The sequence below is a fragment of the Lactuca saligna genome, chromosome 2 (genome assembly GCF_052625555.1).
Source record: "Lactuca saligna cultivar CGN05327 chromosome 2, ASM5262555v1, whole genome shotgun sequence".
NCBI lineage: Eukaryota > Viridiplantae > Streptophyta > Magnoliopsida > Asterales > Asteraceae > Lactuca > Lactuca saligna.
This window is the reverse complement of record NC_136418.1, coordinates 18,258,475-18,273,739: the sequence shown is the minus strand read 5'-3', so window position 1 is coordinate 18,273,739 and position 15,265 is coordinate 18,258,475. Positions and strand designations below refer to the sequence as shown.

Below are 15,265 nucleotides of genomic sequence, written 5' to 3'. Positions count from 1 at the left end.
AAAAAATGTTAAAACAACTAAAGTAATAAAAAAATAAATTAAAATGTAAAATTGATATTTGGAGTTTTGACCTAATCCACAATAAAAGTAAGCGAAAGGATAAAATCTGAAACTTTTCAGGTTACCCCACATAAAATGATAAAACTTAAGGATCAATTTTGTAAATTTGGAGAGAGAGAGAGAGAGAGAGAGAGAGAGAGAGAGAGAGAGAGAGAGAGAGAGAGAGAGAGAGAGAGAGAGAGAGAGAGAGAGAGAGAGAGAGAGAGAGAGAGAGAGAGAGAGAGACCGTTTTCCTTTTTGCAGCTTCTCGTTCCTTTTCTCATTTTATTCCTTCGTTGTCTGTTACAGATTCCGAAAGAGAGAGAGATTCTCTATCGTGAATTTTCGTGTGTGAGAAATCTTCCATTAATGCTCTCATTGCATTCCAACAAACACTTCTCGCACTCTAAAATTTCAGTAATTCCTCTTCTTCGTTCGTAATTTCTCCCATCCTTTCATATCTTCAGACAATTCCAAGCTTTTATGTCTTCAATTTGATCTTAAACGTATCAGTCGAATCTCATCTGAATTGGTTATTCCTTTAACTTTTTGATCGACTCCTACAATTTTATTACGGAATGTGAGATTGTGGGATCGAGTCGGTTCTTTCAAGAACTTTTCTTTTTGATACTTCTATGCTTATTATCTGTTTGGAATCTGTTCGTCTGCCTATGGTATCACTTTGTGTTCATTGTGTGAGAGAGAAATAGGGTTATCTATTAAAAAGCTTCATTTTGCGAAGAACTCAATTCTCTGAGCACGAAAGAAAGAAACCAACTCCAGTTTCTCAAATTCTTGAATTAGTGCTACTGTGTGAGAGAGAAAGAAAGAGATTTTGAGAGTGAGTTTTGTTACTTGTCAGAAGAAAGATACGCAGAGATATCTGCAAAAATTCATTCTTCATACATACATGATGGAAATGTATTAAGAATGAATCAAAACTCCCAATTTTTGTGAAATCATTACTTGTTTCGGCATTTTGGTTTTAGAATCTGAACTATTTTTAGTTGATTTACGTGAATTATCTTGAATTTTGCAGAAATGGGGAAAGAAAACACTCGATTCTCAGCAACGATGCGACAATCAGGTGACATTTACATCTACTAATTCAATTTACTTTACTACCCCTGCCTTTTGATCTAATTTACCAAAAATCCAACAAAATTCGGCCTTTTCTATTCTTTATCCATCCCCAATTGTTCTTTAATTCATCCCGTTAATGGCTTCCTCTGTTTCTTCTCTTTCTTGATGGATTTCGTAATTTCGTTTTGTAACAGAAGGCAAGGATAGTGATGGAATATCGCATAAACCCTCAAAGAAGTTTAAAAAGTTGACTTCTGTGAATAAAATCGGTGAATCTATGAATAGCAAAAGAGTAAAGCTTCCGAAAAAGGTAATTAGTAACACATATAAAAACTTGATTTCTCATAATCCGATTTGGGTTAATTCATTAATCATGAGTTCTATTCTTCCCCTTTCGAATTTGCAGTTTTTCGATGAATGTTATACGGTTAATCACGCACCTATTCCAAGAAAATTGCGATCAGGTCGGTATAATTTGACATAGTCCTTTGTGAATGAAGTATTAAATCTTTTTATTGTCCTTAAATTTCGAGGTTTTTAATGCGTAAATTTCCTAATTTTCAAAATTTATTCGGTTAAATCTTGATAAGAAAACGTAATTTTTAATGGCGTTACCAAGATTCGTATTTGTGTTAGATAGATTTGCAGAGTAAGGTTTTGAAATTGAAAACAGATAGTTGTTATATAATTTATGTTAAATAATTAAATAATTTTCTTTTTAAAATAAAACGAATGGCAAAATTGTAATAAAGTTGGTTTATCATTCCTTTTACAGCAATCAAGCAACGTCACTACGACTCTCTTTCTCCTTCTTTTCCAAATCCAAAAGACGGAATTCTTAGACTCGAATTGCCATTAGAAAGTCATAATAAGAAGCTCAAAGTTAATAAGGTTAGTACTTTTATAATTCTTAAATTTTTAACCTTTTTGCTGATTATTTAACTGTGTTTGATATGTAAAAAGACATGAATGCCCTTATTGTACTCAGGAGACTAGTCTAGAGTAACAAAAAACAGTCTTATTGAAGATCTCAATTACCAAATTTTTTTATATGCATTGTAGGATGAAAGACAACACTCAATAATTTCAGGGTCGATTTCAGAACAAATAACGAAAGATGAAGAAGAAGCAATTGCGGGTTTGCTTTTATTGGCTGGAAATAATAAAAGATTTGAATTTAATTTAAAAAAAGAAACTTCAAACTCTGAAGAAGATTTGGTTGAAAATGGTCTGGTGATTGAAGAATTGAATAAATCAACAAACACAGTTGATGTTAAAAAGGTTAAAGTTTTTTGTGTTCTTATGTTAACTTTTACTATTCTTGTGTTTTGTAATTTATTTGTGATTATTATTTTTCAGGATTGTAAAGATTTCAGGGATGGAAATGTGTCACGAATGATATCCTCTCGTCATGTTTATATATGCCGAATTATCCAGAAACTGAAAGTTACAGAGGGTAAAACGGTAAATTCACACGAAGAATCGAAATCCGAAACAATCAAAGAAAGTTGCATGAAAGCGGCAACCAATCAGACAAGTTTTCTTGCTGCTAAATCCAATCAGGTGATGTTTTTAACTTGGTATTGAAATCTTATTGAATATTGAATTTTTAAGTATAATTGAAGGAAAGTTTGAAGAAGATGTTTTTTGAATTTTGGCAATATATAATAGTAAATTTTTTTTTTTTTTTTTTTTTTTTTTTTTTTTTTTTTTTTTTTTTTTTTTTATAAATTTTCATTTAACAACATATTAAAAACAATGCAATGGAAATTAAAATATTTTAAATAATTAATCAAACAAGAAACTTGTGTATATTAGCAATACAATGTCATAACTAGATACGGTTTCATACGGTTTTTATTTGTTGCATAAACAAAAAATACAAACCAAACCAAATATTTTAGTTTTTTAGAAAAAAAACCAAAAAAAAATAGTTTTTAAAAATTTCTTGTTTGTTTTATGTGCAAAGAGTTTAATACTCTTCTACCGTCCAATAATTACTTAAAAAGAACTTACATTGAAACTGAAACTTTCAAATTCAACTGATAACACTGTTAAAACCCGAACCCTTGACCAGATGATGACAGATGTGCAAGTATATCACACTTGAAACCCTGTGGACATCAATTCGATCTTTTGGGTTCTTTATTTTGAGGATTTTCATTCGGTTTTTGTGTTATCTCCTAATACTCTTTTTTGTTTGTGATATTAGGTATCGGTGCCTCCGTATTTTGGTAGCCCGCTTTACGACCCTTCACAATGGCCGAGACCACCGAAACACCAAATGTTGAACAATCCGTTTATGGCGGGATCTTGCTATCAAAATTGGCAAAAAAGTGGACATGAAAGAATGCCACATCACTTGGGCTCAAATAACGTACAACCTTCATTGGTAAATGTAATAGGATCCAAGGAAAACGGAGGTTTATTTCTTGTTGATAGCTCTCCGATACTAAACTTAAGATTCAAGGAACATCTTGGAAGTGATAGGAATTGATTAAATGACTTATAGATCAATGATATAGAGTGTTGAAGGGGTTGTACAAATGTATATAAAGGTTTTCGATTCAAGTTCAATATTGTTATAGAGCCATGAGATTTGTGTTCGAAATGCATGGGCAATTTTTAATGGAATTGATAATATTGCATTTGAATGTTAGAAGAGTGAAATGAAAAGAGGGTTTGTCTCTTTTGTCATATATAAATGCTAGCATTTGTTTATTGTCTTTTGAAATTAACAATATGATATAAAGATTGCAAAGAAAGAGCATAAGACTAGCTAGATGTTTTGTTCATTGGAATATGATATAATTAAAAATGAGGTAGAATAAAATTGAAAATTCTATGTAACGATCGTATTGGTTGGAAATATTGATGGAATTTTAATTTGTGGGAATGTACTTTTGTTAGGTACACGTATTATATATGGACATAGTTCACCCTAGAGGTATGCAAAATCCGGTTTTAAATCAATGTGGAGAACTTTTTGGTTTGGATTTTTAGGATATACACAAAATCAGTTTTTCTCTAAATAGGTTTAGGGTTTAGGTCCGGTTCTTAATCGGGTTTTAACCGGTTCTAATCCGACTTACACATAAGTTATTTTCTAATTTTCCAGCGGATTGGTTCGTTTACCAGTTTCACTTATTTGACCCTAAACTGGTTTCCAACATCTAGGATATGACCAAGTTCATTCTGATTGGATTGGATCAAACCAAACTAGTTTCAGTAAACTGGATTTCAACAAAACATGTTTTGGAATAGATACATCTAGCGGTTTTTGTTATATATCTCTAATTGGCATGAACAATTTGTGATTCGTCCTAAGAAATTTGGTTTCTTTGAAAAGACTAGTAAATTGGATTTCAACAAAACATGTTCTAGAAGTAAAACATGCAAAATGAAACACAATGATAAACTAACTAACTATGGCCTCAAACGAATTAAAAATAAATAAATCTTTATTATTAAATCACCATAATAATTACGAACTTATTCATTGTATAATGTTTTGAGTAGTCAACTAACCACTTGAATTAAACATCAGTCATGTCATGTTATCAACATGCATACTATGCCTCTCTATGGTCCTTCCTTTGTGAACAAATCGTCTGGACAATATTCCAATGATGCATATTTTACAATTCCAAATTTTTGTCACTGTCTAAAATGTATTGGAATTCCAACCTTACATGCATTGATTTTTCTATGATGTCGAAGTTTCTAAGTCAAAGAGACCGAGCCAACGATATTACAAAATATTCGATTGGAATTTTTTTACTAGAAACAATTCCATGAAGTTTCAAATTCAAGGTACACTCATTGAACACTTCTCTTGCATTAAAGATTCCAATTAACATGTAGACTTAATAATCAACTCCTATTATGGAAACTTTTCCTTATTCCCATATGACCATCAATTTTGATCAAGAATCATCTCAATGTAAAACATGTCACTATGTTCCTTTTAAACAATACCATACTTCCAACTGTCGATAAGCAACCAAACTTCAGTAAACCTCATAATGTTCTTAACAACTGTTTGACAACTCTAGTCACACAAAAATTCCAATCCTTTTCCTCTCAATGCTCAAAGTATTTGGAAAATTAGAATGAGTGAATATTATAGCATATGTAATTGATCATAGATTAGAAGCATATGGAACTCGATTATGTCCTACATAAGAATCTGATATATGTTCTGTCTCTTGCTATAATATTTATATATATCAGATTTCCTATGTTGAACCATTTTAACATGATACTCATATATTTTTATGAAAGTTCTATTAAACCTTACAATCTAAACTTTTAGTTTTGAAAAGAAGTATGAGTGTCCTTTCCCTTAAGTCTATTATAGAGAAATAATTCCCAAACTTTTCAATTTGAAAACTAAAAACTTTGTTCCCTACAAACAATATTGTCAACATGCAATACTAGCATAAAAATTTTGCTCCAACTAGCTTTGACATGTACCCAGAAATCAACTAGATTTCTAGAAATCAATACTCTTGTCTTTCTTATTGAAGTATAGATTTCTGTTAAGCGATGCTTTGATAAGTCTCCAACTAGACTTCTTAAGCTTATACACCTTGATTGGATGGTATATATATATATATATATATATATATATATATATATATATATATATATATATATATATGTGTGTGTGTGTGTGTGTGTGTGTGTGTGTTTAATCCCTTTCAAAACTTGTAGATATATATCATGAAAGTTTAAACAATTCCTTGCCATTCCTCACAATTTGAAATATAAAAAGGGATGCCGTAATCATATTGTGAAATTGAGAATGCAATTATTGTTGGATTAGGTGTTTAAGCCCATAACTATAATTGATATATACTTGAGTTGATAGTACCACAATCTGTTTGGATTGCTCTCAAACCTAGCAATTGGACATGATGACTTTTAGAGAGAGAGATTTATTTATTATGTGAGTAATAAATTAGTATAAATAGTTTATTAATATATTAAAAGAATAATATATCAATAGAAATAGTATTATTTAATTAATAATTAATCAGAAATTAATTAGAATTAATTTCAGGATTAATAGGATTAAATAAAAGTGTAGGTTTTGAAGTGTAATTGTTCAATAATTGAGCAAAAGGTTCCAGAACCATCATTCTTAAGGTTTGGACAGTTTTTAGGGATATTCTAAGGTTTCTACAATATTTTATGTGGATAAATAAGGAGTTGGATAATTACCAATTGGAAATATTATTATTATATTCCAATTAGGGTTATCCAGGACTTCCTTGTACCACTATGTAAACGACCCTAAGGCCTTCATATTACGACCACTCGATTCCATAAGGGATAGCCAAAAATTCATGCCTCCCCTATCCTATCTCAAAAGTTTTCCTTATTGCTAGCTTGGATGTGAACCACTAGAGGCACGACAATTATGATGCTTTCTTCGAAGAGATCTACAAGAAAGGTATGTGATACTAAACCCTCTTCTAGGTGTTTTCAAAAATTACCTAGGGTTTCTAGGGTTTCTTATTTGATGTTCATATTTATAGGTTTAATAGTGAAAACATAGATCCTTTAGGTTGCATGTGAACTTAAGGGTTTTAAGTTTATTTGTCTTACTTAAATACCATCAGTGGTATCAGAGCAATTGGTTTATTTTCAATTGAATAGCTATAATTGTTGAATTAGATCAATTAGGTTTTATAGAAATTAAATCCTAAAAGGCCAAGAATTTTGACTAGGGTTAGGGTTTTTTCGAAACCCGAACCCATTCCCTTGGATTTCGAAATTAGGGTTAGGGATTTGAAACCCTAACCTTCATCCTTAAGTTTTTGAAAATTGCTATATGGTTAGGGTTTCTTATTTTTGGTAATTGTTAGTTTCATTTGATTAAAAAGGATAATTATAAGATTGGATAAATCTTATACCCATAATTTCGAAAATTTAAGGGGTAAGGATTATGATGAAATTATTTGATTAGTTTAATTAGTTAATGATTAATTGATTTAATATATTTCATTAATTATTAATTAATGGATAAATATTAAATCCTTTGGTTTATTTTTAAATTTAAATTAATAGTTTATTAATTTTCGAAATTTAATTATAAACCTAGTATTTTGAAAAAGTTTTAAAATACACCTTATACTATATGTAAAATTAAAAGTTTAATAATTACTATATGTATAAGATTAAGTTAGTCAAATCAATAGTAGGCCTCATTCACGAAACCATGCTATAAAGAGGTTATAAGGAAACAACCTATAATGGGTGTCCACTCTCACCCACCACTCTCCTGTGTGGTGGAGGGTCGTTAGCCGAATGAGTTTAATAGGACAACTAAATATCATTAAAAGTATAATGTTAAATTACTAGAACCTTTTATGCTAATCCCAAATCTAGTTACTTTTAGGAAAAATGTGAATTTATATGCTAACCCATGAAACTGCATATTACACTTTATAAGTCGTTAGTGGAAACGAGCAGACTAATAGGAACTAATAAAGAGTGTGTGTGGTTTATCAGCAAATCAATTAGGATGGTAAATGACAATGAGGTTACCAAGCACATTTGCGTGTTTATTCGCATCTTGTTTGTGATCCTTGGTATCCGAGTTACAAATGGAAGAGCATAATCTGGTATTGAACATGCCATTGAATAGTTTCAATGAATCTTAAAAGGCCTTGGAATTTCACTCAATTTCATTTCTTTTCTGGTGGAGTTGGTAAATCGTCATTTACCTACCTTTATAAAATTTACAATTAGATTACGGCTTCCCTTTTCTAAGTTGTGAAATAGTTGGGTCTTAGCCTTAATATTTTATTTTGGGTTACTATATTAAGGACTATTCTTATCTAACTAAAACTACCTTTCTTTTATATATGTCTACTCCAACTGATGCTTATGCTTCCTCCTCCTCCAACCATCATAACTTCTCTTTGCTCTCTATCTACTACAAAGTCATATTGGATGGTTCCAATTACAATTATGGTATGCGAAATATAAAAATGGCTCCTCGATTCGAGAACAAAGATGTCCCCGAGAAAGAACCTATTGAAGTTGAAAAATAAAAAGCTACTCCTGATGAATATGCCTCCTACTAAAATCATTACGACGATGCAACAAAAGTTTCTTGCATCATGGTCGCAGCTATGAACTCTGAGTTGCAGAGATTTTATAAGGAATACTGGCCTTATGAGATGAACAAGGAACTTATGGAAAAGTTTCATAAGCGATCTCATCAAGAAAAGTACGAAGTGGTCAAAGCCCTCATGGCATGCAAGATGAAGGAGGGAGATTATGTATGTAGCCACATGCAAAAGATGCATCGATACGTGGAACGCCTTGTTAGGCTAAATCTGCATTTAGATGAGGAGTTGGCCACTGACATGGTCATGAACTCCTTACATAGTTGCTATGATCGGTTTATCGTATCTTATCGTTTGAACAGCACTGAGACCACCTTGGCTCAATTCCACAACCTTCTGTAGACTGCTAAAGTAGGAATGAAGGGTAAGAACTCAAACGCTAATCCTATTAGTGCTCTCGTTCTGGCCATTGGTCAAGGAAAAGGGAAAAAGAGGAAAGGTCCTCCTAAACAGAATTGGAAAGGAAAATCTCATGCTGGGGCGTCAAAAAATGGACCCAAAAGAAAATCTAGTTCTAACATTCCTCAAACTTTTGATCCCAAAGATGCCACATGGTTTTTTTTCAACGACAAAGGGCATTGGAAACGAAGCTGCCCAAAGTATATGAAGGATATCAAGGATGGCAAGGTGAAGCTATCTTCTGCAAGTATATATACTATTTCATATAATAACTCATCATCTTCTCGTTCTTAGGTCCTTGATACAGGGTGTGGATTTCACATTTTTTCTGATTTGTAGGGGCTAAAAGAAAGTGAGGAGGTGGAGCATGGAAGAATGAACCTAATCATGGGTACTAGGAGATTTTCTCCTGTAAACCAAGATTGGATTATGGTTTAGTGCTTAGTAGTCAATTTTGTTTAGATGGGTACTAGCAGCTAGAAGTGAGAAGTGTTTTTTCATTGGTTACCCAAAGCAGTCTTTTGGATATGTGTTCTACAGACCTAGTGACAAGGTGGTCTTCGTAGCACGAATATGAGTCTTTCGATCGATCGATCGTTTGAGAGAGAGAGAGAGAGAGAGAGAGAGAGAGAGAGAGATCATATTCAAAGAGGATAGTGAGAGTACCATTGACCTTAAAGAAATTCAAGAGTCAAACTATGATGGAACAAGAAGAAGAAGTTCTTATTGAACCACTAGACAAGTCATTACCACTTAGGCGTTCCAGTAGAGTTAGCATGCCACCTGAGTTCTATGGATTCCATATTCCTACAGATGGTGACACGTTTGTCAGTGATAGGACACTGATAAATTTGGATGAGTCGGTTAGCTACAAGGAAGAAATGGTAGGCCTTGAGGCTGCTAAATGGAAAGAGGCAATGGACAACGAGATCAAGTCCATGTATGAAAACCAAGTTTGGAATTTGGTTGATAATGTACCAGGTCGAAAGATAGTTGGGTGCAAATGGATCTTCAAGAAGAAGACTGACATGGATGGAAAGGTACACACTTTCAAGGCTCGATTGGTCACGAAAGGTTTCACTCAAACCACAGGGAGTTGAATAGGATGAGACCTTCTTAGAAGTAGCTTAGATAAAATCTAGGGAAAATGACACAACAGTCCAACGAACTTTCTAGGGTTGACCTATTTGATGGGTTTTGGTCATAAGAACATCCTATGTGCTCATACAAACCTTAATGCTTGGATCTAGGTTTCTCTATTGTACATGCAAGTTATCCAAGACTATAAAACCTAATTCTAGCATTCAAGTAATCATATTAACATGAGAATAGGTTTAAGATCATACCTTGATTGTTATGTAGCAATAACAATCTCAATTCCTCCTTGTGTTGACTTTAGAAAGCTTAGAGTCACAATTGTCACTCCTCTAATGGTTCACACACACCAAGAGCAAGAGGATGAAGAGGAGAGAGGATGGAGGCTGCCCAAAAACGTGAGAAATCCTAGAAGGATGCTTAGCCACGTTTTTGAGCCTTAAGGGGTCTATATATAGTGAGGCTATTAGGGTTATCTAACAATGAAACCCTAATTTGGATGCTTAAGCCCTAAGCAACCCATGGACCCCTTTCATTAAAGGCCTTCGACGATTTCTAATGGGTTTCCCCATAGAATTCGTCCACTCCTCAATATAAGGCAATCCCTAGCCCAAATTGCAATTATCTTACAATTACAATTCCAGTCCCTTAAGTTTAATTAATCTCTTTTAGTCACAAAACTAATTACCAATTAATTCTTGACTAATATTAATTAAACAATATGATTTCTCCTTTAATATATTATTCTCATAATATATTAATAAATCGTATTTAATCCTTTCTCTCCATAATTCATCCTATCAAGTTGCTTTGGTGAAGGCAACCCAAAAGGACCATGCACCATCGGGTCAAGTACATACCAAAATAGTTATGGACTTAGACACTAATCCAACAGTCTCCCACTTGGATAAGTCTAATAACTATTCCGCGTATGACTTCAGATCCTGATCTGCAATCGTGGCTTTCTAAATCCGCTGTCAACTTTGATCCTATCAGATAAGCGTGTCCTTTAGATTAGGGATCATATATTCCTCCATTCTAGATATCGTATGAGACATGATTTCAAATCATTCTCTTTGTACTATTTCTTGAATTCTAATTTATGACGACTGACTAATTGAACAAATCAAATTAGCCCTAGCCCGGCCGAGCATTTACGTTTGTCATCACTAAATCATCGAGGGGCCCAAAGATATCGCTTTTATCCTTCTTTGGATAAAAGGAACGGATAAACTTTGATACAATGCTTGCTTGCACTTACTCACCAAATCACACACACAATATGTTTTATAACACCAAGTTACTAGTGCGTTTACATATTATCAATGTGTAAACGATTTGCAAGATACAACTCACACATCTCGGTTTCAAGAATATAAGATGTTATCGTCTCACCAATCACTCGTGATGCAATTCATGGAGTGATCCAAGTGAGCGTGGGTTTAATCCAATGCTCAAATCATATTCATAAGCACTCATGAACGTTGCAGCAAACATTTGCTTATGTCTAATGCTCTTTAGACAATCCACACACCAATTCACGACAGTCTTCATTCATATCTACTTCCAACATATGAACGACTGTGGCCCGTTCGAATAATTTGACTGTTCTCAACCAATTAAATTATTCAGGAAGTCAAAACATGCAAAGTGAAACACAAGAATAATACTAATCCCATGTGGCCTCAAACCTTTGAGTATAAATAAAACACCTTTTATTTATCACCATATCGATTACTCATTATTTGTCGTTTCGGGTAATCAACTTCTTACTTAAATTATTACACTTGTCCCATGCTCTTCCGCATGCACACAATGTTTACCTATGGTTCTTACTTTGTGAAATAGATCAAATTGGACACATTTCCAATCATTCTCATTTCACAACTCCTAATCCTTTTTCATAAGTGTAAGAATATCAAATTCTTGCTACTTATAGAATATGCTAGATTCTAACATTTTATGCAATGATCCTTTCGTAATATCACTACACCAAAGTCACAAGACTATTGCCAATGAAATTACAAAGTCTTTTATCGGAGATTGTTACAAGCCAACTCCTTAGATATGATGTCTCTCATTCAAAGTACATTCCTTTGAACATCCTTTTGCATAAAAGTTTCTAATCTAGACATAGTTTTTCAATATTCAATTCCCAATATGGACACGCTTCCATATTTTCCATATGTCAACTCATTCTTAATAGATTCTTATCTATTCATAATAACATCGATATGGTCCATCCAATATGGAAACATTTCTTTATTTTACATATGACAACTCATTCTTAATAGAATCTTTTCTATAATAATGTCGATATGGTCCATCCAATACCATGCTTCCAACTACTCACAAGCAACCAATCCTCATCGAACTTTGGATTCTCCTTTGATAGTTGTTTAATTATTTTAGTCAAAACCGATTCTAGTCCTTTTTCCCTCTAAATGCACTAGATATTTGGAAAATTTTAGAATGGTCAAATATTATAGCATTTGCAATCGATCCTATACCCTAAGCGTATGGGACACAATGCATAATGTCTTACATAAAGATTTGATACTTTATCAATCTTCTGCCATAATGTTTTATTTGTTATGTTCTCAAAATTCGAATTGTGAAGAGGCATGCCGTAATCATAATCGAATTTTTAAGAACACACTATGTACCTTTGCTAAATTTATTAACATTTCTCAACCTAAGCCTTTAGATTTGAAATGAAGCATAATATTCTCTCCCTTAATTATAGCAAAACAATTATTCCATCCTTGAGACTTTGCAAAAGATGAATCTTGTTTTCTATAATTAATATTTCCAACTTGCAATACTTTCCATAATAATCATACAATCATAACTTTTATGCTCCCACTATCATGATGATTATTATAAACATAACACTTATGCTCCCACTAGCTTTGACATGTATTCAGAAACAGCTTAACTTTCAGAAAAACAATACTTATTGAATTTCTTAAGTTCATGTTTCTAATACTTAGTGCTTTGATAATCTTTTATCAAGGCTTCTTGAACCTATACACCTTTGCCTTAGATAGCTTATATGTGTGTCTAAACAATTAAGACTAATTGCCAAACCTCACAATTCAAATCATGGAAAGGGATATCGTAACCATAATCGAATTCGAGAATGAAATTTTACAATCACTATCTTCTTAAAATCTTTCTTAGTGAAAGCATTTTCTCACAATCATTTTCATGAAGGAGGAAATCTTATGACACTTAGATTTAAATGGTGTATGTGTTCCTATCCATGTGAATTTGTTAAAACCAAAGTTTACGACAAATTCAAACTCATATTGACCTAACTTTCTTAATCTTGATTTCTTGCCTTATGGTAGCACAGCTGCCCAGCATGTCTTCCAAGTAGTTAAGCAACTCACCCTTTCCTATCAATGTACCTTTCATTGATTAAGGTGCCTTGCCTTTTATGCGTTCAAAATGAGAACTCATAGAACTCACATGCATAATTAACTCAATTGGAACAGCACAGAAACAAAATAATGTCAACACGATAGGTTGTAAACCTCAACTCGTGTGCTAGTGATGATCGATAAGGTTTATTTTGATTTGTTCTTGAAACCTTTCAAGACCATTAAGACTCCCACTGACTCCTTGACATATAAGATTCTCTTGTCAATAAACATTTCTTGACAAACAAATATTCAAGAGTTAGTGTAGTTTTATCAAAACACTTCATAAATTGGTCCTAGTTGGTCTTTGTCTTATCCAAGACATCACAACTTTCCACATTCGATGAATGTTATAAACCTTCTTAATTCTTTTTCACTCAATGTCACAATCTTAACTTTAAGACTTGTTATTGGAGCGAAGTATGATTGACTTTTTGATTTAACCATTTCTTCAATTCTTGATTCCTCTTCTTAAACATACAATTGTACTAAGACTCACTTAGAGTATCAATTGAGATATGGTTCTTAATCATTAAGACCTATCATAAAGCATAAAAGGTAATCTCCCTTCTTCTTAGAATGGAGAACCTTTTATCTTTCTGCCTACTTGATTCTTCTTATTCGTTCTGCCATTGATTTAAACCTTTTTAATCAATTTCGAATTACACTTAATCTTATAAGTATAATCATATTTACTAAACCTTTAGTAAATCATGATGAATATCTTTGTTACTCTTAGGGTGGACTTGATCAACACGCAACTTTGTGTACTCGATCTCCTAGTCCTTCACTTGACACTTTGTCAACGAATTAGTCTAATTTCCAAATATGAAATTTCTTATTCATCATGCAACCAAGTTGCGTGATTCCAAATTTCTGTCCAATTGAAATTTGGGCGATGAGAAACTCTCCCTATTTGGTAAATTCTCGACATTTCCATAAATAAGAATCATATCCATTCGTTGTAGAAATATGTAAACATCAATTTTCATAACGATTTCATTGCAAGGAAATAAACAAATAAATAAATAAGTGAAACAAAATTTATTTTATTTATAAAAGCAGCGGAAAACATTTGTCCTTACAATGCAAAATCCATTGAAAACTATGTAGTCAAATATTCCTAACAATTCTATCATAAATATCTAACCTCAAAATCTAATCTTCAAGTCCATGCGATCGAGATCCATTTCTTTGTGATTAGACTCATCTTGCTCTTTCATCAAGCTTCCTTTCTTTTCACCGATTCTGCAAAACATTCAAATGCAATCTTATCACATCATGTATTAAGAATCAACGAATAGGAACTTAATGGAGTTAGATAGTGGATTTTTATACCTGAAGCACAGCCATACTCTTTGACTCTCCCATCTTTGGAATCTACAGGCTCTTTGGGCAGACTTCTATCCAACGCCCTTTCTCTTGGCAGCAAACGCAGGTCGCTTCTCTTAGAACGTCCTCGAAAGCATGGTCGGTTGACTTTCCCAACAAATATGCTCCATTGCTTCGCCAAATCATTTCTGATTCAGCAACAATGAGCATGTAACTTAGGTCAATGAGGTTATCGTCATGATCCATCATATAATACTTTCTTTTGAACTCATTATATGATTCAGGGAATGACTACAGAACCCAGTTCACAGCCAACTCATCGGGAAATGACACACCCAACATAATCAACCTATTGATGTGTGATTTCATTCCTAGAATGTGGGCACACACGGATTTACCATCTTCATGTTTCATTTCCAATAGGGCCTTACTGATATTGAACCTTTCAATTCTTCGATCTTGTGGGTTAGGGAGAACAATTGGAGGAGGTGGAGGAAGTGAAGCATGATTTCTTGTTCCTCGATCGAATCGTGGAATACGATCTTCATGTGGAATGCTTGTTCCACGGGATTTGGGAATACCATAGTTGTCAAACTTTGACATCTATAAAATGGGAGAAAACGAATTCAAGTTAGTTGATTGATTGAGTCCTTAGTAAATCACCCAAATGAGATACTAAGGCTAGGACCCAACACAATATGCTACAACCTAGAAAAGGGATGCCGTAATCTAGTTGCAGAATATTTGAAG

The 15,265-nt window shown here is 33.1% G+C and overlaps 1 protein-coding gene across 4 annotated transcripts; it reads left to right on the top strand.

Moving 5' to 3' along the window:
* The first annotated feature begins 275 nt into the window (after window positions 1-275).
* Window positions 276-3,669, top strand: LOC145028790 (uncharacterized). 4 transcript variants are annotated; one of them, XM_078977528.1, is made up of 8 exons: window positions 276-456; window positions 1,079-1,126; window positions 1,317-1,432; window positions 1,529-1,586; window positions 1,898-2,013; window positions 2,185-2,403; window positions 2,482-2,685; window positions 3,335-3,669. In XM_078977528.1, exons 2-8 carry the CDS (start codon window positions 1,081-1,083, stop codon window positions 3,617-3,619), a joined length of 1,044 nt encoding a protein of 347 aa, XP_078833654.1. In that variant the 5' UTR covers window positions 276-456; window positions 1,079-1,080; the 3' UTR covers window positions 3,620-3,669. The 4 variants fall into 4 exon arrangements, with proteins under 4 accessions (XP_078833654.1, XP_078833653.1, XP_078833655.1 ...); XM_078977527.1 differs by having other exon boundaries at window positions 276-571; XM_078977529.1 differs by lacking the exon at window positions 276-456 and adding an exon at window positions 578-880 and having other exon boundaries at window positions 1,320-1,432.
* Window positions 3,670-15,265: the final 11,596 nt, after the last annotated feature.

What these genes read in the sequence shown, in the direction of transcription:
- LOC145028790 (XM_078977528.1), top strand. Translation starts at nt 1,081, where the DNA reads ATGGGGAAAGAAAACACTCGATTCTCAGCAACGATGCGACAATCAG. An exon ending in TCCAAGAAAATTGCGATCAG is followed by an intron (nt 1,587 to 1,897) that starts GTCGGTATAATT and finishes TTCCTTTTACAG; the next exon opens with CAATCAAGCAACGTCACTAC. An exon ending in AGAAGCTCAAAGTTAATAAG is followed by an intron (nt 2,014 to 2,184) that starts GTTAGTACTTTT and finishes TATGCATTGTAG; the next exon opens with GATGAAAGACAACACTCAAT.